This window comes from Pongo pygmaeus, chromosome 17, assembly GCF_028885625.2.
Source record: "Pongo pygmaeus isolate AG05252 chromosome 17, NHGRI_mPonPyg2-v2.0_pri, whole genome shotgun sequence".
In the NCBI taxonomy this organism is placed as follows: domain Eukaryota; kingdom Metazoa; phylum Chordata; class Mammalia; order Primates; family Hominidae; genus Pongo; species Pongo pygmaeus.
The window spans coordinates 61,890,838-61,911,923 of record NC_072390.2 but is presented as its reverse complement, the minus strand read 5'-3'; the positions used below and the strand labels follow the sequence as shown (position 1 = coordinate 61,911,923).

The 21,086-nt window shown below is 40.6% G+C and overlaps 1 protein-coding gene across 6 annotated transcripts in view; it reads right to left on the bottom strand.

Annotated features, from left to right (window-relative positions):
- KATNAL2 (katanin catalytic subunit A1 like 2) overlaps positions 1-21,086 on the bottom strand; it is a 330,528-nt gene that overhangs the window by 10,014 nt on the left and 299,428 nt on the right. For all 6 annotated transcript variants that reach the window (XM_054460933.2, XM_063653643.1, XM_054460934.2 and 3 more), the window contains 2 exons: positions 16,026-16,117; positions 13,925-14,035 (listed from right to left, as the gene is read on the bottom strand). In XM_054460933.2, the coding sequence (XP_054316908.1) occupies positions 13,925-14,035; positions 16,026-16,117 (203 nt within the window). The remainder of the gene's footprint in view (positions 1-13,924; positions 14,036-16,025; positions 16,118-21,086) is intronic.

The following is a 21,086-nucleotide window of genomic DNA, read 5'->3' as shown; positions in this document are numbered from 1 at the left end:
GACTCACAGACCTCAGAGTTTGGTCCACTGGACCCAGGCCCACTGCTGGATAAACGGCGCAACACTCACTGGCCACTTCCATGGTTTACATCTTGCTTCAAGGCCTTGCGCCCGGTCAGCTGAGCACCTGTGCCAACCCTCAGGTACCTTCTTAAGTCCCTTGTCCTGTCTCCACTGTTAAACCAGGGTTCCTGGGACAGAGATCATTCCAAATTTTACAGAATGTGGAAGCAACATAATTCTAGTTTATTCCTTCACTAGTTAAAATGTATTAAGTTTAAATTATCAGCATAAGAGAAACCAACCTTCAGTTTTAAAAGTGAAGTCTTTGCAGTATGTCTATGTAACACCATGAAGTGAGCGGTCAGGACAAGTCTGGAAATTAATATTTATTAACATTCTGTGGTTGATAATAAGGAGCCAATGATTAAGCATTGAAGGGTACTTTGTCTTCCACAGTGAGCCAAGCATCAGCTGTCCCCCACCTACAGTTCCCACTTGGGCCAAACTGGTCTGCTTGCCATTCTCAGAATCCACTTTTTGCCATCCTAGTTCTGAGTTCCTAGTCAGGCCATTTTCCTTGTGTGGAACTTTCACTTTGTCTATCAAAAGTTGAGTCAAGTTTATAGACCCAGATCAAGTGCTCTCTACCTCATAAAGGCTTTTAAAACTGTATGTCATCAGAAATTGCCTCTTTCCCTTGTATATTTTTATTCTATTTATTATTGTCTGTACCAATCACGTGGTGCTGGCTGTATCTCCGCCTCATACTTATTTATTTTCTATCCCACTGATTGTTCAATCAGATTGCCAGTTTCCAGAGGCCAAAGATTATGGACCATATGATGTGGATTCCCCCTCCCTCCATCATGCAGAATAAATACCCAACAGGTGCTCAAGAAATACTATTTCGGGCTGGGCGCGGTGGCTCCTGCTTGTAATCCCAGCGCTTTGGGAGGCTGAGGTGGGCAGATCACCTGAGGTCAGGAGTTTGAGACCAGCCTAGCTAACATGGTGAAACCCTGTCTCTACTAACAATACAAAAATGAGCTAGGCATGGTGGTGGGTGACTGTAATCCCAGCTACTCAGGAGGCTGAGGCAGAAGAATTGCTTGAACTTGGGAGGCGAAGGTTGCAGTGAGCCAAGATCGTGCCACTGTACTGCAGCCTGGGGGACAGAGTGAGACTCTGTCTCAAAAAAAAAAAAAAAGAAATACTACTTCAGCTGGGCATGGTGGCTCACGCCTGTAATCCCAGCACTTGCCAGCACTTTGGGAGGCCGAGGCGGGTGGATCACTTGAGTCCAGGAGTTTGAGACTAGCCTTAGCAACATGGTGAAACCCCAGCTCTACCAAAAATACAAAAATTAGCCAGTCTTATAACCTAGTCTCAAAATAGATTTTTTTAAAAAAAAAAAAAAATACTACTTGGACACATGACTGACCTTTAGGTGCAGGGCTACTTACTTCATGTTAAATGGCCTGCTTCCTTAACATCCAGGAATTATTTATGCAGATGAATCTGCTTTGTTGAAAATTTTAGCATTTTATAATCATCATTAGTTCTAATCAATAGAGAAAAGCTGCATCAACTTGGGCAATAGAAATAAGATGTTATATTTTAATCTTTAGTGAAAATAATGGAAACCATGAGTTTAGGGGATGATTCATTGAACCCACGTGGCTGGGCAGTACTTTTGAAAATCAGCTGACAGATGTGGCCTCCAGAGACCCCACTTCTCATTCTGAGCAGTGAGTTCAGAAGCATGAGGCCAGAGGATCCTGTAGGAGAGTCTGCAGCTATCAGTTCAGTTTATGTCCTACTGATGTTTGGGTTGAGAGCATCATTTCTTTATAATGAAGAATGAAAATTACTTCTAATTGCTACAATATCAACAAAGAAGATATATTCCTCAATTACTCTTGCCAGAAAATATATTACCAAAATTGAGAGGAAAAAAATGGGAAGGCTGGCTCTGTTTCCAGCAAAAAGATAAACTAGCTTCTCCTGTTATACAGTCCCTTAAAAAGCTCAATTAATTATAGGAAATACCTTTCGAATGCACAATTGAGCCCTCAAGGAGACAGGGCCAAAATTCTCAAGGGCCAAAAATAAAGAGGAAGCTGAAAATGAAAGCTGGGCAGTTGAAACTATGGCTGATTAGGGGTGTTTGTCTCTTGGTTACAAAAGGTTTGAGTTTTAAAGGCAACATGTGGAATGGCATAGAAGGTCCTGGACCCATTCAAGATGGGAGGTGGCGTCAAGGCCCACCACATAAAGTAAAGACTCAGTATTGCTGAAGGGTGCATGCCTACTATGAAAGGGTTGATTAGGAAATCTCCCCACTAGCAATGGAAGGCACCAGGGAAATTTGTCTGCCTTGCACTTTGGGGTGGGAGAAAGTGTTCACTGATAAGTTAGGACCACAGATCTCCTCTTATTGGCATGGTCCAAAAAATTCTGAACAGGGAAATTAGCTAAAAGTGATGTAAAGACTGACACAGTAAAACAAATATTCTCTGGAAGGACCTATGCAAGAATCCCACAGATAGAGACCACTTCCTTAATGTAAGCTAACAATCTAAAATTACAAAACACTAGCCGGGTGTGGTGGCGCATGTCTGTGGTCCCTGAGGTGGGAGGATCGCTTGAACCTGGGAGGCAGAGGTTGCTGTGGGCTGAGATTGCATCACTGCACTCCAGCCTGGGTAACAGAGTGAGACCCCCTCTCAAAAATGAATGAATAAATTTATTAATTAATATAAAATTACAAAACACATAATAAACCATCATAAATGAGAGCTGGCAGAAAAAAACTAACAACAGAAATAGACTCCACTGATAGAGAGTGTAAAATAAATTATGTTTATGAACAAAAATATGAACAAGACTTTTCCTTTGCCCAAGACGGAGTAGCCCATTCTTCTCTAGTTCACCGTCTTACAACTAAAAATCCCTGGATATAATACAAGAAAAAACATGGAGAGACATTGAATGGTGGAAAGATGAGGACTGGCTAGCTAGGGACCTTGGGACTTGAGGAATGGTGTGGCAGTGAGTTCCCTGGGTTTTCTCTTTGCTTCCCGTCTATCCTAATAGAATGCAGGAGAAGCCTGCAATTCAGAACTGCTAACATGCACAGATTCAAACACCCCATGACAAGCCTGCTCTCACTAGCCAAAGGACTGAGGAGAGGTGGTCTACCAGAACAAAAAACCTTTTTGATAATACCTGCCCTACTCCAGCTAAACACTGAACGAAGAACTGCACCCCGACCTTAGAGTGTCCGTGGAGCCCAGCAGGGCACTGAGTCATGGTAGTGGGAAAGAAAAGGTGTCGTTCAACAGGCTGGCACCAGATGAAAAACACTCAAGAAAAAGAAAAGTCAAATCAATTATGGTACACACATACAATGGAGTTTTATGTGGGATTAGGCAGATTTTCAAAGTTGTCCACAATAGATTAAATGAAGGAAAAAAAACAGGCCATAGAACAAATATGACTTGTATCTACAGGACGACACATTTTTGTTGCTCTGTGTATGTGCTCTACACACACACACACACACACACACGTAAAAGAGTCTGGAGAGACGTCATTTTCCATGGTATAGTTATAGGGGACTATTCACTTTTTTAAACTTTTATTTTAGGTTCAGGGGTACATGTACAGGTTTGTTACATAGGTAAACTTATGTCATGGGGGTTTGTTGTGCAGATTATTTCATCAATCAGGCACAAAGCCCAGTACCCAATAGTTATTTTTTTCTGCTCCTCTCCCTCCTCCCACCCTTCACCCTCAAGTAGGCCTCAGTGTCTGTTGTTCCCCTCCTTATGTCCATGAGTTCATCGTTTAGTTCTCACTTATAAGTGAGAACATGAGGTATTTGGTTTTCTGTTCCTGTGTTAGTTTGCTATGGATGATGGCCTTCAGCTTCATCCATGTTCCCACAAAAGACATGATCTCGTTCTTTTTATGGCTGCATGGTATTCCATGGTATATATGTACCACATTTTCTTTATCCAATCTATCATTGATGGGCATTTAGGTTGATTCCATGTCTTTGCTATTGTGAAGACTATTCACTTTCAAATAATAATAAAGCATATAAATTATGATTTTTATAATAAACAACTATTACTTTAAAATAACCAAAAGAGTAAAAACTGTTTTTCTCTTGGGAACAAAAAACATTACCAGAGAAGGATATGGAAGCAAAAGATGATAAATAACTAAACCATTTTCACCAGAAGGGTAGATACAAAGATGGTAATACTTGAGTCACAGTGGTGAAATCAGAAGTATTTTTTCTAGTTCTCAGATTTTCTATAAAATGGTTATAATAATTTTATGATGTTTTAAATGTGGTTTGAAATGTATGATTCGCATGTCAGCCTACACCCTCTTAAGTAGAAAAGGTAATGCCAGAATAACCAGGTTGAAAGTTGTTTTTGTCTGATGAGATCAAACAAACAGTAAGGTGTGAATGAAGCAAGAGCAAGGTTACTGCTTAGTAACCTCCTGCTAGTCATCATGTGCCTTCCCCACTGGACCTACCAAATCCTGCACAGTATACTTCTTTCCTGGTCGTATGGGTTTTACCCGTAAAACACACATGGAAGATCATGGGCTTGATATTATTGTGTGGGATAGTGAAGTTTTCTATGTAAGTAATTCCAAGCAAAATGGTTTGACCACTAGTAGGCACAAAAATACTATTAAAGATGAATAGCAGGCTGGGCGCGGTGGCTCACGCCTGTAATCCCAGCACTTTGGGAGGCTGAGGTGGGTGGATCATGAGGTCAGGAGTTCAAGACCAGCCTGGCCAAGATGGTGAAACCCCACCTCTACTAAAAATACAAAAAATTTGCTGGGCATGGTGGTGGGTGTCTGTAATCCCAGCTACTTGGGAGGTTGAGGAAGAGAATTGCTTGAACCCGGAAGGCAGAGGTTGCAGTGAGCCGAGATCGTGCCACTACACTCCAGCACTCCAGCCTGGGGAACAGAGCGAGACTCCGTCTCCAAAAAAAATAAATAAATAAAAGCCTACAGGCAGGACTGAAGGCAATTGCAATGAAAAATGCATTCATCAGATCAGGGTGAGGTAATATAAACTAATGTCTTCCAAAAGGTTTTCAAATGGAACAATAGACTTATGAGATACTCCTTGAGGAAAGGAGTGGGGTCAGATAAGTGTGGAAAGTACTGCTTTATCTTATTTTTCATAGAGAGTCACAAAGCACAATAGCATTTTTTTTTTAAGAGACAGGGTGTTGCAGCTCTGTTGCCCAGGCTGGGGTGCAGTGGTGTGATCATAGCTCACTTTAGCCTCAAACTCCTGGGCTCAAGCAATTCTCCTGCCTCAGCCTCTTGAGTGGCTGGGACTATAGGCACGCACCACCACGCCTGGCTGATTTTTTAACAATTTTTTTTATAGAGACGAGGTCTTGCTATGTTGTCCATGCTGGCCTCAAGCAATCGTCCTGCCTCAGTCTTACAAAACACTGGGATTACAAGCATGAGCCACCATGCCCAGCCTGCAAATAGTATCTTTTATTTATTTATTTATTTATTTGCAATAAAAAAAAGAGTTGAATAAACACAAGCCTGGCCACGCCACATGGGAAATGGAGTCATTACTCAAATCAATCTCCCCCACATTTCGGAGGCTAGGCTTTTTCAAGGATAGTTTGCTGGGCAATTGAATGGGAGTATGGAAAGTGGTCCTCTTCTGGGGGCGGCCGCAGGACTGGTTGGTGGGTTCAGGTGGAGCCGTGGGTCGTCAGAAATGCAAAAACTTTAAAAGACATCTCTAAAGGCCAATCTTAGTTAGGTTCTACAATAGTGATGTTATCTGCAGGAGTAACTAGGGAAGTTGCAGATTTTGTGACCTCCAGAATAATGGCTGGTAACAACTTAATGACTTCAGGCTTCTCTCATCCTCCTAACCTGGTGGTCTTGCATTAGCTTTAGGAAGGCCATATAGTTTTCAAAAAGGGTTATTATCATTTAAACTGTAAACGAAATGTCTCCCAAAGTTAGCTTGGCTTGAGCTCAGGAATGATTAAAGGCAAGATGGAGGTTGGTTAGATCAGATCTCTTTCACTGCCATAATCTTCTCACTGTTATATAATTTTTGCAAAAGTGGTTCCGCAATAAAAGTACCATTTCACAAATTTTGCAAAAATGAAGGACCATGAGGACATTGCTGGGGACTCTCCATGAGCCAAGGAAGAGTCCCAGGAAATCAAGGGGCTGTAAAGCTTAAGTGCCATTAATTCCAAATTAATATCACTTCTGGTAACAACACAGGAAGAAACACAAAGCAAGAATGCAGCATAGGGAGCTGGGGCGGGGGCTGCAATTCTGAATAAGACGCTGAGTGGATAGCATCAGAGCAGACCCCTGAAGGTGACCGACAGAGCCCTGCAGATATCTGAAGGGGAGGGGGATGGTGGTGGGGGTGCCACTGCATTCCAGATTCTAGACTCAGGTAAGTGTGAGTGCAAAAGTCCAGAGGCAGGCTTTTTTTTTTTTTTTTTTTTTTTTTTAGACAGAGTCTTGCTCTGTAGTCCAGGCTGGAGTGCAGTGGTGCAATCTCAACTCACTGCAACCTCCACCTCCCAGGTTCAAGTCATTTTCCTGCCTCAGCCTCCTGAGTAGCTGGGACTACAAGCATGTGCCACAACGCCTGGGTAATTTTTGTATTTTTAGTAGAGATAGGGTTTCGTCATGTTGGCCAGGCAGGTCTTGAACACCTGAACTCAAGTGATCTGCCTACCTCAGCCTCCTAAAGTGCTGGGATTACAGGCATGAGCCACTGCACCTGGCCCACAGTCGTATTTTAAAGACATTGAGCAACCCTGCTGGGGGAAACCAGTTGAACTGTCTTTAACTTGGCATCTCCTGAACATACCAGGCCACTAGATCTCATTTTTTGCACAATGCTTGCTGACCTGTGGCAGACTGCTTTTGGAAAAATGTTGATCTAGTCAAGGCACAATCAAGGCCTTGATTGCAGGCAGGGAGGACAGCTTCTTCCTGGAGCCCAGAAATGCATGTGGTTACTATGGAAAGAACAAGGGTTACATCTGCTTATCCCTCCAATCACATGCATGCATTGCTATAGCAATGTTACACCAGCAGGAGAGGGTTCATATGGGAAGAAATAGGTTAACATAGATAACAGAAAGACATCCCTGTTAGCAATTGCCCCGGCGGGTTTCAAATTTGGCTGAAAAAATAAGTTGAAGTCACCAGGCGATGACACAGGTGAGCCACTGCTGACTGACAGCTCTTTTCCTTGCTGATTTCCCCTGCAAGTGAATCAGAACCATTTTATTCCATCTCTTGGATCTTAAGTTTTCTTCTAAACGTTAGGGATTTTTAAATCCAGAGCTTGGTATACCAGGTGTCTGATTTTTTAAGAGCATTGCTGGGATTTCTAGCCCTTTTACAAACAGCGAGGAAAACATGAGTTTCAGCATGCTTCATACATTCAGTCTTCACACCTTATTTGTACAAACTCCAAGAGAGTTAAATAGTATTTAAAGATGACATTTGCCTTAATGGGCCTGTTCAGTATTTTGTTTCCTGACTCTTAGGCTTGAGTTTGTGAATACTCAACAATCAAGGCACGTCAAATTAGTTCTAACTGTGTTTACTAAATTTCTTACATGGCTATTATTTTAAGCGGTAATATTAAAGATGCAGCATTTGTTATTCCTCTTCTTGCTTGTTTATACATCAATTGACACACATGAGCTGTTCTTCTGGTCCTCTCTGTGATGCTATAGACTAGGGAAGGTGCTCTTTGGAGGAGAAGTGCTGAATAAACAAAGGCTGCACACCTGTCACTGCTGCGAAGGGAGAAAATGATTGCCCCTTTGAGACGGAATTGATGTGTCTAGAGAAAATGGTGGTAAGTCAACCAGCAGTAAAGAATAGCCTAGTGCCCCGGAAGATGCAATAGATGAGAACTGCCACTAACTGTAAGGAATTTCTTTCGGGATTTTAAGACTGGATCTTTACATCACTTGGTATGATTTAGTTATTTCCCCTAGAAGGACAGACTGCTTGAATCAGATAAGTCTATTCCCTCATCTAAGACCCTGAAGTCAAGAGAAAGATCTGTTCCCACATTCTTGCTAAAAAGTACACTATTTTCTCATAGAAAGACTTCAGCAATGTGTCACAAGGGACTGAAGAAACATCTAAACCCTCTGCTACAGTAACCTGACTTCCAGAAATCTGTCCTAAGGAAACAACCAGAACTTTAGTCAAAGATTTTTATGCAAGGAAATTCATTTCAGTGTTATTTCTAACAGAGAAAGTTTGGGATCATCATATATGTTCAACAGGGAAGGAATTATTAACTAAATGATGGTATATTTCTGTGTGAGAATTTTGGGCAGCCATTACAAAATCCAATTTTCAAGGATGATTTAATGACACTGGAAATGTTCTTACTGTCATGTTAAGTAATGAAAGCAGGACACTAGTGGGAATACAAAGTGGTACAACCTCTGCGGGGGGAAACTTGGCAGGCTCTACCATACTTTCGTGCACATTAGCCCTTTGACCCAGCAAAATCTACTTCAAGGAACCTACCCCAAAGATACACTAGCAAATACACAAAGTGTGGTCTCCACACTGCTGCTCACTGCAGCATTCTTTTTAATAGCAAAAGAGTTGGATTAACCCAAATGTCTATCATTAGGTGGCTGGTGGGATAAATTATTATATACACAAAATGGAGCCCTGCGCGGCTATAAAGGGAGCAAGGAAGAACTTTATGTACTTATTTGGAAAGATTGGCAGGATATTTTGTTAAGATAAAATCAAGATACAGAAAAAAATATGTAATAAGCTATGCTTTGTGTAAGAAAACCAAGTTCTGTTATTTTCTTTTCTTTTCTTTTCTTTTGAAAAAAGTTGTGAGTTTAGCTGTCAGCTTGTCTCTATGTGATGTTTATCAAATCCTTAGATTAGTCCAGTGGTCCTCAACTGGGGGTGATTTTGCCTCCAAGGAGACATATGGCAATGTCTAAAGACATATTTTGGTTGTCACAACTGCTGGGGAGGAGGTGCTACTGGCATCTGGTGGATAGTGGGCCAGAGATGCTGCTAAACATCATCAATGCGCAGGACAGTCCCACCACAAAGAATTATCTGGCCTGAAAATGTCAGTAGCTCTGAGGTTGAGAAATCCCACATTAGCTCTTTCATCTTAGTTAGGCCAGGTCAGTACCATTTTCCACATCAGAATGTCACTGTCAAGATAGTATTGGTGTTATTACTGAGAAGCTCTGTGATATACACACATATGCAGTATTTGTACATATTGGGATAAAGTGAGTATTAATTATATTAATGCTAAGAACTGAGATTTTCACAATTAGAGAAAAGATAACAATATAAAATCAAATATATTAATCCTAAATTTGAATGGGAAATACTAGCATGGACTCATTATTTGCCTCTTGTTAAAGATATGTATTTCCTAGCTCTGTCTAATCAAAAGGCCTAATTGTGAGACTGTGATCTCTGAATATTAACATCATTTCCCACTAAAGGCACCAGGGCTTCATGAATAAATGGCTGATTCTAGGAGCAAAATGTACAAAATGGAGCTGAGTCATCCTGCACATATAAGAAGGAAACTTGGCCTTAACCACACCTAACAGTAGGGGAAGACTAAGAAACAGAACCCCCAACTTGAAGTTCTATTCTTAAATTCCGAGGGTGAAATAAATGTTGAGAGGCAACTGTCCATTTCTGCCACAGCAGCATGAGGGAAGACAAATGAGTCTCTGGATCTGTACTCTCTCATATGGTAGCACCAGCCACATGTGGCTTTTGGGTATTGAAACACAGTTATTCCAAACTGAGGTGTGATGTAAGTGTAAAATATATGCTGGATTTTTCCAATTTAGTATGAAAAAGAAACTACAATATCACAGTAATTTTTATACTGATATTAAAATAATGTTTTGAAAATACTGTGTTAAAACATGTTATTAACATTAATTTCACCAGTTTATTTTTACTTTTTAAAAATGTGGCTAATAGAAAACCTAAAAGTATGCATGTGCCTCACAATATATTTCTATCATATTTCTATTAGACAGTGCTGCTGTCGAATAACCAGGTACAGGGTCTTCTGAAAGGTCCCAGGCTTGGGAAATGGGACACACATGGGAAGTTTAGCAAGGTAGAGAAAAAAAAAAGGAATAAAAAAGTTCAGAAAGGAAGGAAGAGAGAAAGAAAGTGATGGATGGAGAGGAAGAGGGAGGGATAAAGTGATGGAGGGAAGCAGGAAAAAAGGAGGGAAAGAAGAGGGAAGGAAGGAGGGAAGGGAGGAGGGAAGGAGGGAAGGAAGGAGGGAGGGAGGAAGGAAGGAAGGGCTACGAATGGGAGAAATTATTTACAAATCATATATCCAATAGAGGGCTTGTATCTGGAATATATTTTAAAAGTCTTATAACTCATTAATAAAAAGAAAAATTTTAAAGTGGACAAAGGATTTGAAAAGACATTTCTCCCAAGAAGATATGCAATTGGCCAATAAGGACATGAAAAGATGCACAATATCATTTGTCTCAGAGAAATGCAAATCAAAACCATTTCTTACCCACTCGGATGGCTACAATAAAAGAGACATATAATAACAAGTGTTAGCGAGGTTGTGGAGAAATCGGAACCCTCATCCTTTGCTTGTGAAATGTGAATTTGCTTCATGTGAAATGGTGCAACATCTTTGTAAAACAGTTGGGCTGTTCCTCAACTAATCAAACGTAGAGTGGCCATATGACCCAATAATTCTACTCATAGGTATGAGAACAGGCAAATCTACAAGAACATAAAATAGATCAGTGATTGCCTAATGCTGAAGTAGGCATAGGGGAAATGGGATGGTTGCTAATGAGTACAGGGTTTCTTTTTGGGGTAAAGAAAAATGTTCTAAAATTGATTGTGGTGGTAGTTGCACAACCCTAAATACACTCAAAACCATTGAATCGTATACTCTAAATGGGTGAATTGGGTGGTATGTGAGTTATATCTCAATAAAATTTTGGGGGGAAAAAAATGAAACTAATGGGGTTGTACCAAACAAGTCATGAGCTTGTAGTGAAAGAGAAAGAAGCTGATGGCTGACTCATTGGTCGCCACTGAAGGTCGCTGTGGCATCAACTCACAACTAAAAATCAAAGAGAAAAAATCCTGCTTTTCTAGTATAAACTATATTTCAGGGTTACCAAATAACCTTACTGGAAGAGGGAAAGTTCTGTTATCAAGAATAATTCCAGCTGTTGATCAGAGGAAATGATAGACTTGTACCCCTGGTGAAATAACTGATTCAGGCAGAGGTCATCAATGGATGCTAACACCATTGATGGGAGCTGTACAGGCAAGGAACCAGGGTGACACACCTGAACCTGGTGATCAATCTTAGCATCACCAAAAGTGGAGCAACAAGACATCACATACCTCTAGATATAATGCAACGTGATGTGCACAGCATCGCCTATGAAGTGTGTTTGCCAAAAAATTCTATTGATCCTGAATATAATCAATCTAACCTTTAGTCTAATTACAGGAGTAAGAACAAGCCTACTACCATGAGGATACAACGAGCCTAATCCAGAAAGTGTGGACATCCTGCAAGACAATCCCTCTGGCAGGCAATAAGTCAATGACAAGTGGAGGAAAAGAAAAAAAAGAGGCTGAGGCGGGCGGATCACTTGAGGTCAGGAGTTCGAGACTAGTCTGGCCAACATGGTGAAACCCCATCTCTATTAAAAATACAAAAAAATTTAGCCGGGCGTGGTGGCAGGCGCCTGTAGTCCCAGCTACCTGGGAGGCTGAGGCAGGAGAGTGGCTTGAACCCGGGAGGCAGAGGTTGCAGTGAGCCGAGATCGCGCCGTTGCACTCCAGCCTGGATGACAGAGCAAGGCTCCATCTCATAAAAAAAAAAAAAGAAAAAAAGAGGCAGTCTGTTCTAGATTAAAAGAGACTTAAGGGAATGACCAATTACAAAGTGCAAACCTTGTTTGGATATCAGTTCAGTAAGTCAATGGTAAAGAGAGTTTTGAAACAAATTGGGAAATCTGAATATAAACAGTAAGGAATCACTGTTAATTATGTTAGGGTGATAATGACTTTGTAGTAATGTTAAAAAAAAGTCCTTATTTTTCTTCAACATGTACATTTGAGAAATAGCATAATAGTTGAATATGATTTAAGATATTGCAGCAAAGAAGTGGCAGGGAGTGGTGCTGGAATAGATGAAATAAATTGAGCAAGATGGTGTTAGTTATTAAAACGAGGAGATGGTGGGTTCATTCTGCTTTTTTCCTTTCCTTAGTGTTTTTGGGAATTTTTCATAATAAAACAGGATATATGAGTTAGAACATATTGGTTCTAAGGCACGTTGTAATGATGTAATCAATGATATAAGGAACATAAGCTCAAAAGCACATGTGTATTTGCCAGCTGACACATTGAGAAGCAAATTTTTGGAAAAGCCCTTCTAAGCTTATTCAATTTTTATTCGTTTTTTGCTTTGTTTTTGGTTTTTTGACCTCTGTGAACCATTTTATTTGGGCTTAGGAAAATCGAAGCAGCACAATAACTTTCTCAACAAATTCTTAGGTATTCACTGGGGGTAGAAGGTCCTCTATTCTTCCAGAAAATATGTAGGTCTCCCCAGGGCACAGACCTTCCCACATTCATGCCTGAAGACTTACAGTTTTTCTGCCTTCCCAGCTGACTCTAATATTCACCCCCAGTGGTTATGATCACCTTGTTTTAAACCTTTGAAGAAAAGAAGATTCCTTCCCTAAAAGTTTCTACAATCACATTTCAATGACGGTTCTCTGTTTGGACTCCACTTTGATATTCTTATATATAGATCCTATATCTTCAAATTGTAAAATGCTGATCACCTGAGCAAGTAGAGAAAGTATTCTAGATTCAAGGGGAGGTGGAGCCAGGTTTAAATTATGAGTATATTTAAAATAACAGATTACAAATGAACGTTATAGTTTTTTTCAATGACTTCTGGTTTGGGGGGTCCCAGATAATTAGCATGCACTACAGAAGAGTTTCTCTTTTCATCTTTGAATGTAGAGCAAGAGATGGGTGTGAGGGGCATAAGGTCACAAGTCCCAGCTAGGCTACAAGAGTTGTTGATGTTGGTGGATTGAACTCTCTTGACCTTGGTGCCCTCTGAGAATGGGAAGAACAGCATTCCCTTTATCTGTCTCCCGCTTTGCCTGAAGCTTGAAAGAAATAATGTATGTGAAAACATTCTCAGAACTATAAAGGGCTTATACTTATTTTTAAAATATATTCTCCAAGTAGATATTGTTTTTCCCTAATCAACATCTCTTATTTCCCAATTCCACATCTAGAATTGTTCTTAAACAACTCTGGGACACTGTTTAAATAAGACTCTGAGAGTAGATTACATTTTCCACTAGAGATTATTTACCTTTCTATTTACTGTGCAGCATTAAAGAGAAGATTTTCCTTCTAACTTAAGAAAGTTTAATTTTAATACTATAAAATTCAAACATATTATTTCTGGAATATTATTTGAGTCCTGGAGATTTTAAGCATTTTGTAGTTCTATGCCAAAGTCCTACTTAATTTAAACATGCTATGTAATTTGGCTTTAATCTCGAAATGTCCATTTTAAATATTGTTAATGGTTGCCCTGGCCTGTGTTTCCTCTGTTAAGGCAGATCTTTCATGGTACAGACAGCAAGGATTGGGGACCTGAACAGTAAAGCCTCCACATTAATCTTCCAGGGCTGCAGCCAAACAACACAGCTTTGCCTGAAGTGGTCAATATAAAATTTTTATTTGCACTTACTGACTCCTGAAAATGTATTCAAAATTTACTCTCTTGGTCTCTTACCACGGCAGGTTAGAAGCTGCTAAGACAAACACGAGATCTTCTGAGCGCGCCAGCCCATCCATCTGCACCAGTAACTCTGTCTTCATCCGCAGGCTTCCTTCATGTTCTCCCCTACAGAGAGACAAGACGTGATTCTCCTAAGTGTCAGAGCCTTCGCCCTCATGACAAGAGCAGCATTCACAGCAATGTCCCTGTGACTGTAGAACAGTTTCTGTTTTGATGGCCAATGGAGCCATTCATACTAGAGTTAGAGAAAATGAGCAATTTGCTGTTGTTTTCACATACAGCATGATAGAAAGCAAGTAAATGAATATAATGATGGTATTTGAAAGAAAACCAAAGGCAGGCAGTGAGCTGGAGAAAATAACTAAAGGGTCCACAGTCCCACTGGTAGATTAAATGCAGCCCAACTGTGTCTACCTGCAGCATTATTTACCTCTTTAAAAATGACATAATTGAGGATAATCCCTTTCACTTACATAGCACACAGGAAAGTACTTTCACACCCTCAGCCTCCTGAGTAGCTGGGACCTCAGGCACAAGCCCCCTGCCTGGCTAGGTATATGTTTTTTTAGGATCTATGCCCCTTAATACTCAACTACCTTTGCCTAAGAGAGAAGACCCTCTCTCAGTATATATATATATGTGTGTGTGTATATATATAATTTATTATATATTATAAGCATAATATATAATTAGCATTTGCCCATATATTTGCTATATGTTTAATTATCATTAGCCCATAACTATAATTCCTTTAACATAATATTATCAAAGAAGTCTTCAGAGCACCCATCCTTATTTCCTGACCCTTTGAAGACTGTAATTTTAGAGTCTTTGATCCCAGACAGAGAAATGGAAATTCGGGGCAGAACCTGGAGCACACACAAGGATAGCAGATGAAGAGTCTTTACATTAGCCCGATGAAGGCTGTGGGAAACTGGGGACAGAGCTTGACAAAGCACGTGTAACAACAAGTGCATAAGGAGACCTGATCTTTGTAGAGTGACTATGAGGGTGGGCTGGTGCATTCCCATCTAGGTGCCTGTGCGCTTGCCTGCTCCTTTCAGGCCTACTACAGAAAGCAGAGCGCTCCAGCCTAGGGCTGTCAAGCACCAGCTCCAGTTAAGCTGAGGAAAATGTCCTGTTTCAATCAATTACATGAATCCCGTATATTACTTGGGTACATCTTTACGGTTGCTTTTCCCTGCTGGGAAAATGGTTTCCAATGAGTAAAATTTCATAAGTTATATTATAGTTAATACTTCCAACAAGCTAATTGTGTTTTATTACTATTACTTCTGCCTTGATGATAGACCATTAAAGGTCATTAATAAATGCAGCTGTGTTGAGATTTCTCAGAGATCTGTTTTTTCAAGCCAGGGGTGCCAGATTTAGTAAAAAGCTTCAGTGGAAAATACCTCTGATCAAGACAGAAAGCTGATCTTAAAAACGAATGAACAAAAAGCACAACACTACTCTGGCTTTTGGAAGCACAAACAGAAGGCTTACTACAGTCTGAGAAGTGTTCCTTCCTGCTGAGGACATTCAGTGACACTCAATCTTTAGAGATAATATATGTGACATATTTAAAGTTAGCCCTGCTGAGCCATAACCTGAAGCCACAGAGAAGTGGTGTTTTCCCAGGCTTCACACACCGTCGAGGACTGCCTCTCAGGAGTGAAGTACAGACGTGGCCCTGCACAGTGGCTGAGTGGGCAAGCCTCATTCCCCAGGGGCAGCCCTTCTGGCTCCAGAGGAGGCCATCACAGCGGCTATTTTCAGCCAGCAGAACTGATATGGCAGCCTGGGATCCTGGGGCTAGAGGATCTTCAGGCCTGAAAACCACTCTGTGGGGAACGGGGGAAGGGAGAATGGCATTTCCTCCGGTTATAAAAACTACTTAAATCAGCTATTCAGTTAACAGGATCTAATTTAAAGACCTTTCCATGTGTCTGCAGAAAATTTGTGGGCTTATTAATAGGCTCATTCTGCTAGTAGATGTTGATGGGCTTCTGACCACCAAACACACTTCCAACAGGGGAGAAATGATGACAAAAACAACAACAACAACAACAAAAACCCCAACCCTGTCTGTTACCCAGGAGCTGTGCCTCTCTGACTCATCACCGACTCCAGCTCGTCCAGGAAGATCGTGGATGGGGCGTGGTAGCGGGCAAGCTCAAATAACACCTGGGTGGGGAAAAAGCAAGCAAGTGTTCAAGCTTATAGACTTAAAGTCCTCAGATGCTCCCAGAGAGTAAAAACTTAGAGTGACTGTAATAATAAGCATTTATGCTGCACTGTGTTATTTCACAATAACTTTATAATCATTACAATCATTTCTCCCTACCTCCACCCCATGGGGTTGATGGTCCGATTACTTCCATCTATCACTTGATAAAATTAGAGGCAGAGAGTAGGTGGTTACTCCAAGGTTACTAATCATAAATATGAGAGCTTCAGATAAATTTAGGTTCCCAAGCTTGCAGTCAGCCAGTTAACCCCTGAAACACCCTGCCAATAATATGTTCCATATGGACACAAGAGCCTTGGAATATGTGTAATCATTTGATAATTCTTCCCTTAATCTTTGGGAACAATGGGAGGTTATTCTCAGAAGAAAGGATTTCAGGGGAAGGATTGAGTTCCTGTCATGGGTAACAAGGCTGACAAATTTAGCCCCTTTGTGTTCTCCAAATTACTCCATAGCCTTCCCACACTACCTCAAACAAGGCTGCTTGGTAGGCTTAGGTACTAGAAGGCAATTCTCAATTGAATACGATGTTCTATTTGAGAATAAAATATTATAGACTGAACAAGAACAGGAAAGCAACCAGCAAAAGAACAGACATACAAAAACAAAATAAAGAGCTCTAAAGGGAGATGTGGTGGTGATGAATAGAATATAACAACCTGAACTTTATTTTTTTAACCCTGAAACTGATCTCTTGAGCATCATATACAATCCTTCACTGGTTGATAGGAAAAAACAGTGGAGATTTAAAAAAGAACAGAGATTCTTTAATAGGCATGGGGGATTTATTCTCCATGTCACTTAGCACTAGCAAACCATCACAGAATTAGAGGGAAAGGGTTCTGAAAAAGTCAGGCTGTGGTTTTCACGAGCAGCAGCAGTTCATCCCTTACAGGTCTCCCTGTCACTGAATAGGAAATACCTCACCTTCCCCACTGCTCGTGGGTACATTCAAGTGCATGCACCAGCATCTCCCTTTTACAGTGCTCGTGGGTGCATTCAAGCGCATGCACCAGCATCTCCCTTTTACAGAATCCTGTTTTATTGGAACAATTGGCTGAGTTTAATGAACTGAGAGAACAATGGCAATTCTGGGGCATTCATCACAGTGCCTTTCAGATACAATGGAGACCACGTAATTCAGGGCAAATAACTTTCCATCCTTGTCACACACATATACAAAGAAGCCCAAATATACCTGATATTAAGGGTGATTACAACAGTGGCAATCTACCCAATGAGAAATGAAATATTAGAATATAAAACCCATACATGTTTTTAAGGTGCTCACTGAAGGCACAAGAGAGACCAAGAGCCTCTGCTAGACCAAACACCCAGTTGGAAGGAGAACCACGCCTGGAGTCTAGGCATTCATACGGCCCTCTGCATTGCTCTTTCCACTCGCAGGGAATATACAGAATCATGGGTAAGTGTTTCTGGAAGCATTAGTCTAAAATTTTCAGAGGAAGCTGGAGGAAGTTAAATCATACAACTGGGGGGCGGTACATAGAAAGATATAAGCATCAACAGATGTATGCATTTGCTAAAGAGACCACTCAACTATTCAGTAGCGATCAGCTCCTAAGAGGCACAAACATTAGTAGGGGAGGGAGGAACATAACCCACTGATTCCCTATAAATAACTCTTTAATTGGAATAGGAAGAGAAACAAATGGTAGAAAAAGCTTCTCTGCTTTAGGGGAAGGTCTTGAAGGGTTTGCTTTCTTTGAAAGCTTCACAGTAAGGAGCCTGACAGCATGACCAAGATTGTCCAGTTGAGGATCTTCCCCAAAGCTTGGAAAACAAAGAGAAAATGGTGTAATTTCTGAAAGGAAATGAGACGCGCGCCTTCGAGGTTAGCAGAGGTTATCTGTTTCTTGTTGAATTATTTTTTAAAATATCCAAAATAAAAATGCACGTCACAAAAGGATACAAATATTTTCTAAACCTTTCAAAAGTTGCTCAAGTTCATTCAGAATCAAAGAAATACATATTCGAGCACTGAAATATTGAAATGCACATTTAATCACTGAAATACACTATTACTTTTTACTATTAGATTGACAAATGTTTATTTTAAAAATTATATTGGTGTGCTGGCCAGGGTGTGGAGAAGCAAACACACTCATGAACCATTGATGGGACTGTAAGTGGGTACAACCCTGTTGGCAAGCAATCTGGCAATCGGTGATGTCTATTCCCTCTGGCTTGGCGATTCTACTTCATACAAATTATCCCGTACTGTATGGGCAAAAACGTGTACATATAAGACTGCCCACTATAGCTTTGTTCATAATAGCAAGAGACTAGAAACAATCTAAAGGCCCATCAAGCAAAGACTGGTTAAATATGTTTTGGTACATTTATGCAATGAACTACCATATAGACATATAAAAGAACATGCTTTATCTATAATAGTGTGGAACAATATCCAAGTTATATATATTAAGTTGGGGGAAAAGCCAGGTACAAAAGGGAACATATAGTATGTTCCTACTTGTATTTAGAAAGGCAGAGAGAAGCTAGGCATGGTGGCTTATGCCTGTAATCCCAGCATTTTGGGAGCCCGAGGCAGGAGGATTGCTTGAGGCCAAGAGTTCAAGAGGAGCCTGGGCAACATGGTGAAACCTGGTTTCTACAAAAAATACAAAAATTAGCTGGGCTTGGTGGTGTGCACCTATAGTCTCAGCTACTGGGGAGGCTGAGGTGGGAAGATTACTTGAGCCCAGGAGGTCGAGGCTGCAGTCAGCTGTGATAGTGCCACTGCACTTTGGCCTGGGTGCCTAGGTGACAGAGCAAGACCCTGCCTCAAAACAAAACAGAACACCCAAAAGAAACTGTTGTTGATGCTAACGTAGATAATAGATAAATGTTCTGCAGGGCTGCTCCAGCAACTGTTAATAATAGTTGCCTCTGCAGAGAGGGCTCAGGAGTCTGTATATCCTCTTATACTTTTTTTTTTTTTTTAAAGGCTAGTTACTTTTGAAATACATAGTAAAAGAAAGGAAGAGGCTGGGCACGGTGGCTCATGCCTGTAATCCCAGCACTTTGGGAGGCCGAGGTAGGCAGATCACAAGGTCAGGAGTTTGAGAGCAGCCTGGCCAATGTGGTGAAACCCTGTCTCTACTAAAAACACAAAAAGCCAGGCGTGGTGGGGGGCACCTGTAGTCGCAGCTACTCGGGAGGCTGAGGCAGGAGAATCGCTTGACAGAGGTTGCAGTTAGCCAAGAATGCACCACTGCACTCCAGCCTGGGCGACAGAGCAAGACTGTGTAAAAAAAAAAAAAAAAAAAAAAAAGGAAGAAATTGGGAGAGGAATTGTTTCCTCACTCTTTTTTTTTTTTTTAATTTTTTTTTTTTTGCTCCCACTCCACCAGGACTTTTCTTCACTCATAGAATCCTAACAAAATAATATTGAACCAGAGGAAAACTTTAAGTAAATACAATGCTCACACAGGATGGAGAATTCTTGTTAATTGACTTTTCTGGCTATTCAACATTAAACCAGAAAATCCATGTAACTTCAATCTTTGTTAGGAATATTATAAACTTTCTGAGTTTCCTCTTCTGCCTAGGTAAGTCCTGTCCCAAGAGTATGTCACCTTCCTTCGTGCACCTTGCAGTGTCTTGTGCTCGTGGTTCCAAACACCACTTTTCATGACAGGAGATGAACCTAAACTAATTCTGGGTGGTATCTTTTAAGAGTTTTGTTGTTATTCAGCATACAGAAATGATATTTTTTTAAAAAAAGACTTCAGGGTGATAAGAATTCTAGTTAGATGAATTTCAGCTACAGTCGTCTGTAGGCATATGGAAGAGATTGGTTCCAGAACCTCTCCCTGTTCCCCCCGACACTCTTCCCCATACCAAAATCTGTGCATATTAAGTTGGGGGAAAAGCCAGGTACAAAAGGGAACATATAGTATGTTCCTACTTGTATTTAGAAAGGCAGAGAGAAGCTAGGCATGGTGGCTCATGCCTGTAATCCCAGCATTTTGGGAGCCCGAGGCGGGAGGATTGCTTGAGCTCAAGAGTTCAAGAGGAGCCTGGACAACATGGTGAAACTTGGTTTCTACAAAAAATACAAAAATTAGCTGGGCTTGGTGGTGTGCACCTATAGTCTCAGCTACTGGGGAGTCCCACAGTTGATCCTGGGAAACCCACATATACTCGGGTTTTGCATCCTGTGAATACTGTATTTTGTTGAAAAAAATTCCCCATATAAGTAGACCTGTGCAGTTGAAGGGCCAACTGTTGTTCAAGGGCCAACCGTAACTGAACCTCCAGCTAACTAAAATCACATGGAACCATAACTGTAGGTGCAGCTAAATTCAAGCCCCATCTTCAGAACTGGCACTGAGTTAGACGCAAGATGAAGAACAAAGAAATAGAAGATATCAATGTAGATTTCCACAAATTACCATCTTGAATGGGTAACAAGAATTTATATAAACTAAATATTTGCAACAACTTGAAAATGATATCAAGGTAATAGATAATAGGTTATTTTAGGAAAATCACTCCTTTAAACATATTCTATTATGACTTCCAAATAGGCATTTATATTTTGAAAGAGTCATCTAAGGGAATGTAATTTAAGCATAATTTGTTAATCACTTTTCAGAAAATACGTAATATTTTATATTCACTTATATTGATTACGTATCTGCCATTCTACAGAGGGTGATAGTTTAACAGGATTTCAAAGAAGGACCTGTCTTACACTGGGACCTAAACCATAAATGGAAGTGCTCTTAATGTCATTGGAAGATTCAGTACCATTTTATAATATAAAATATAACATCAACTATAAATGTGATATTGTAAAGATGGAAACAACCTCTGAAAGCAAAAAATCACTGGGCGCAGTGGCCTATAATCCCAGCACTTTGGAAGGCTGAGGCA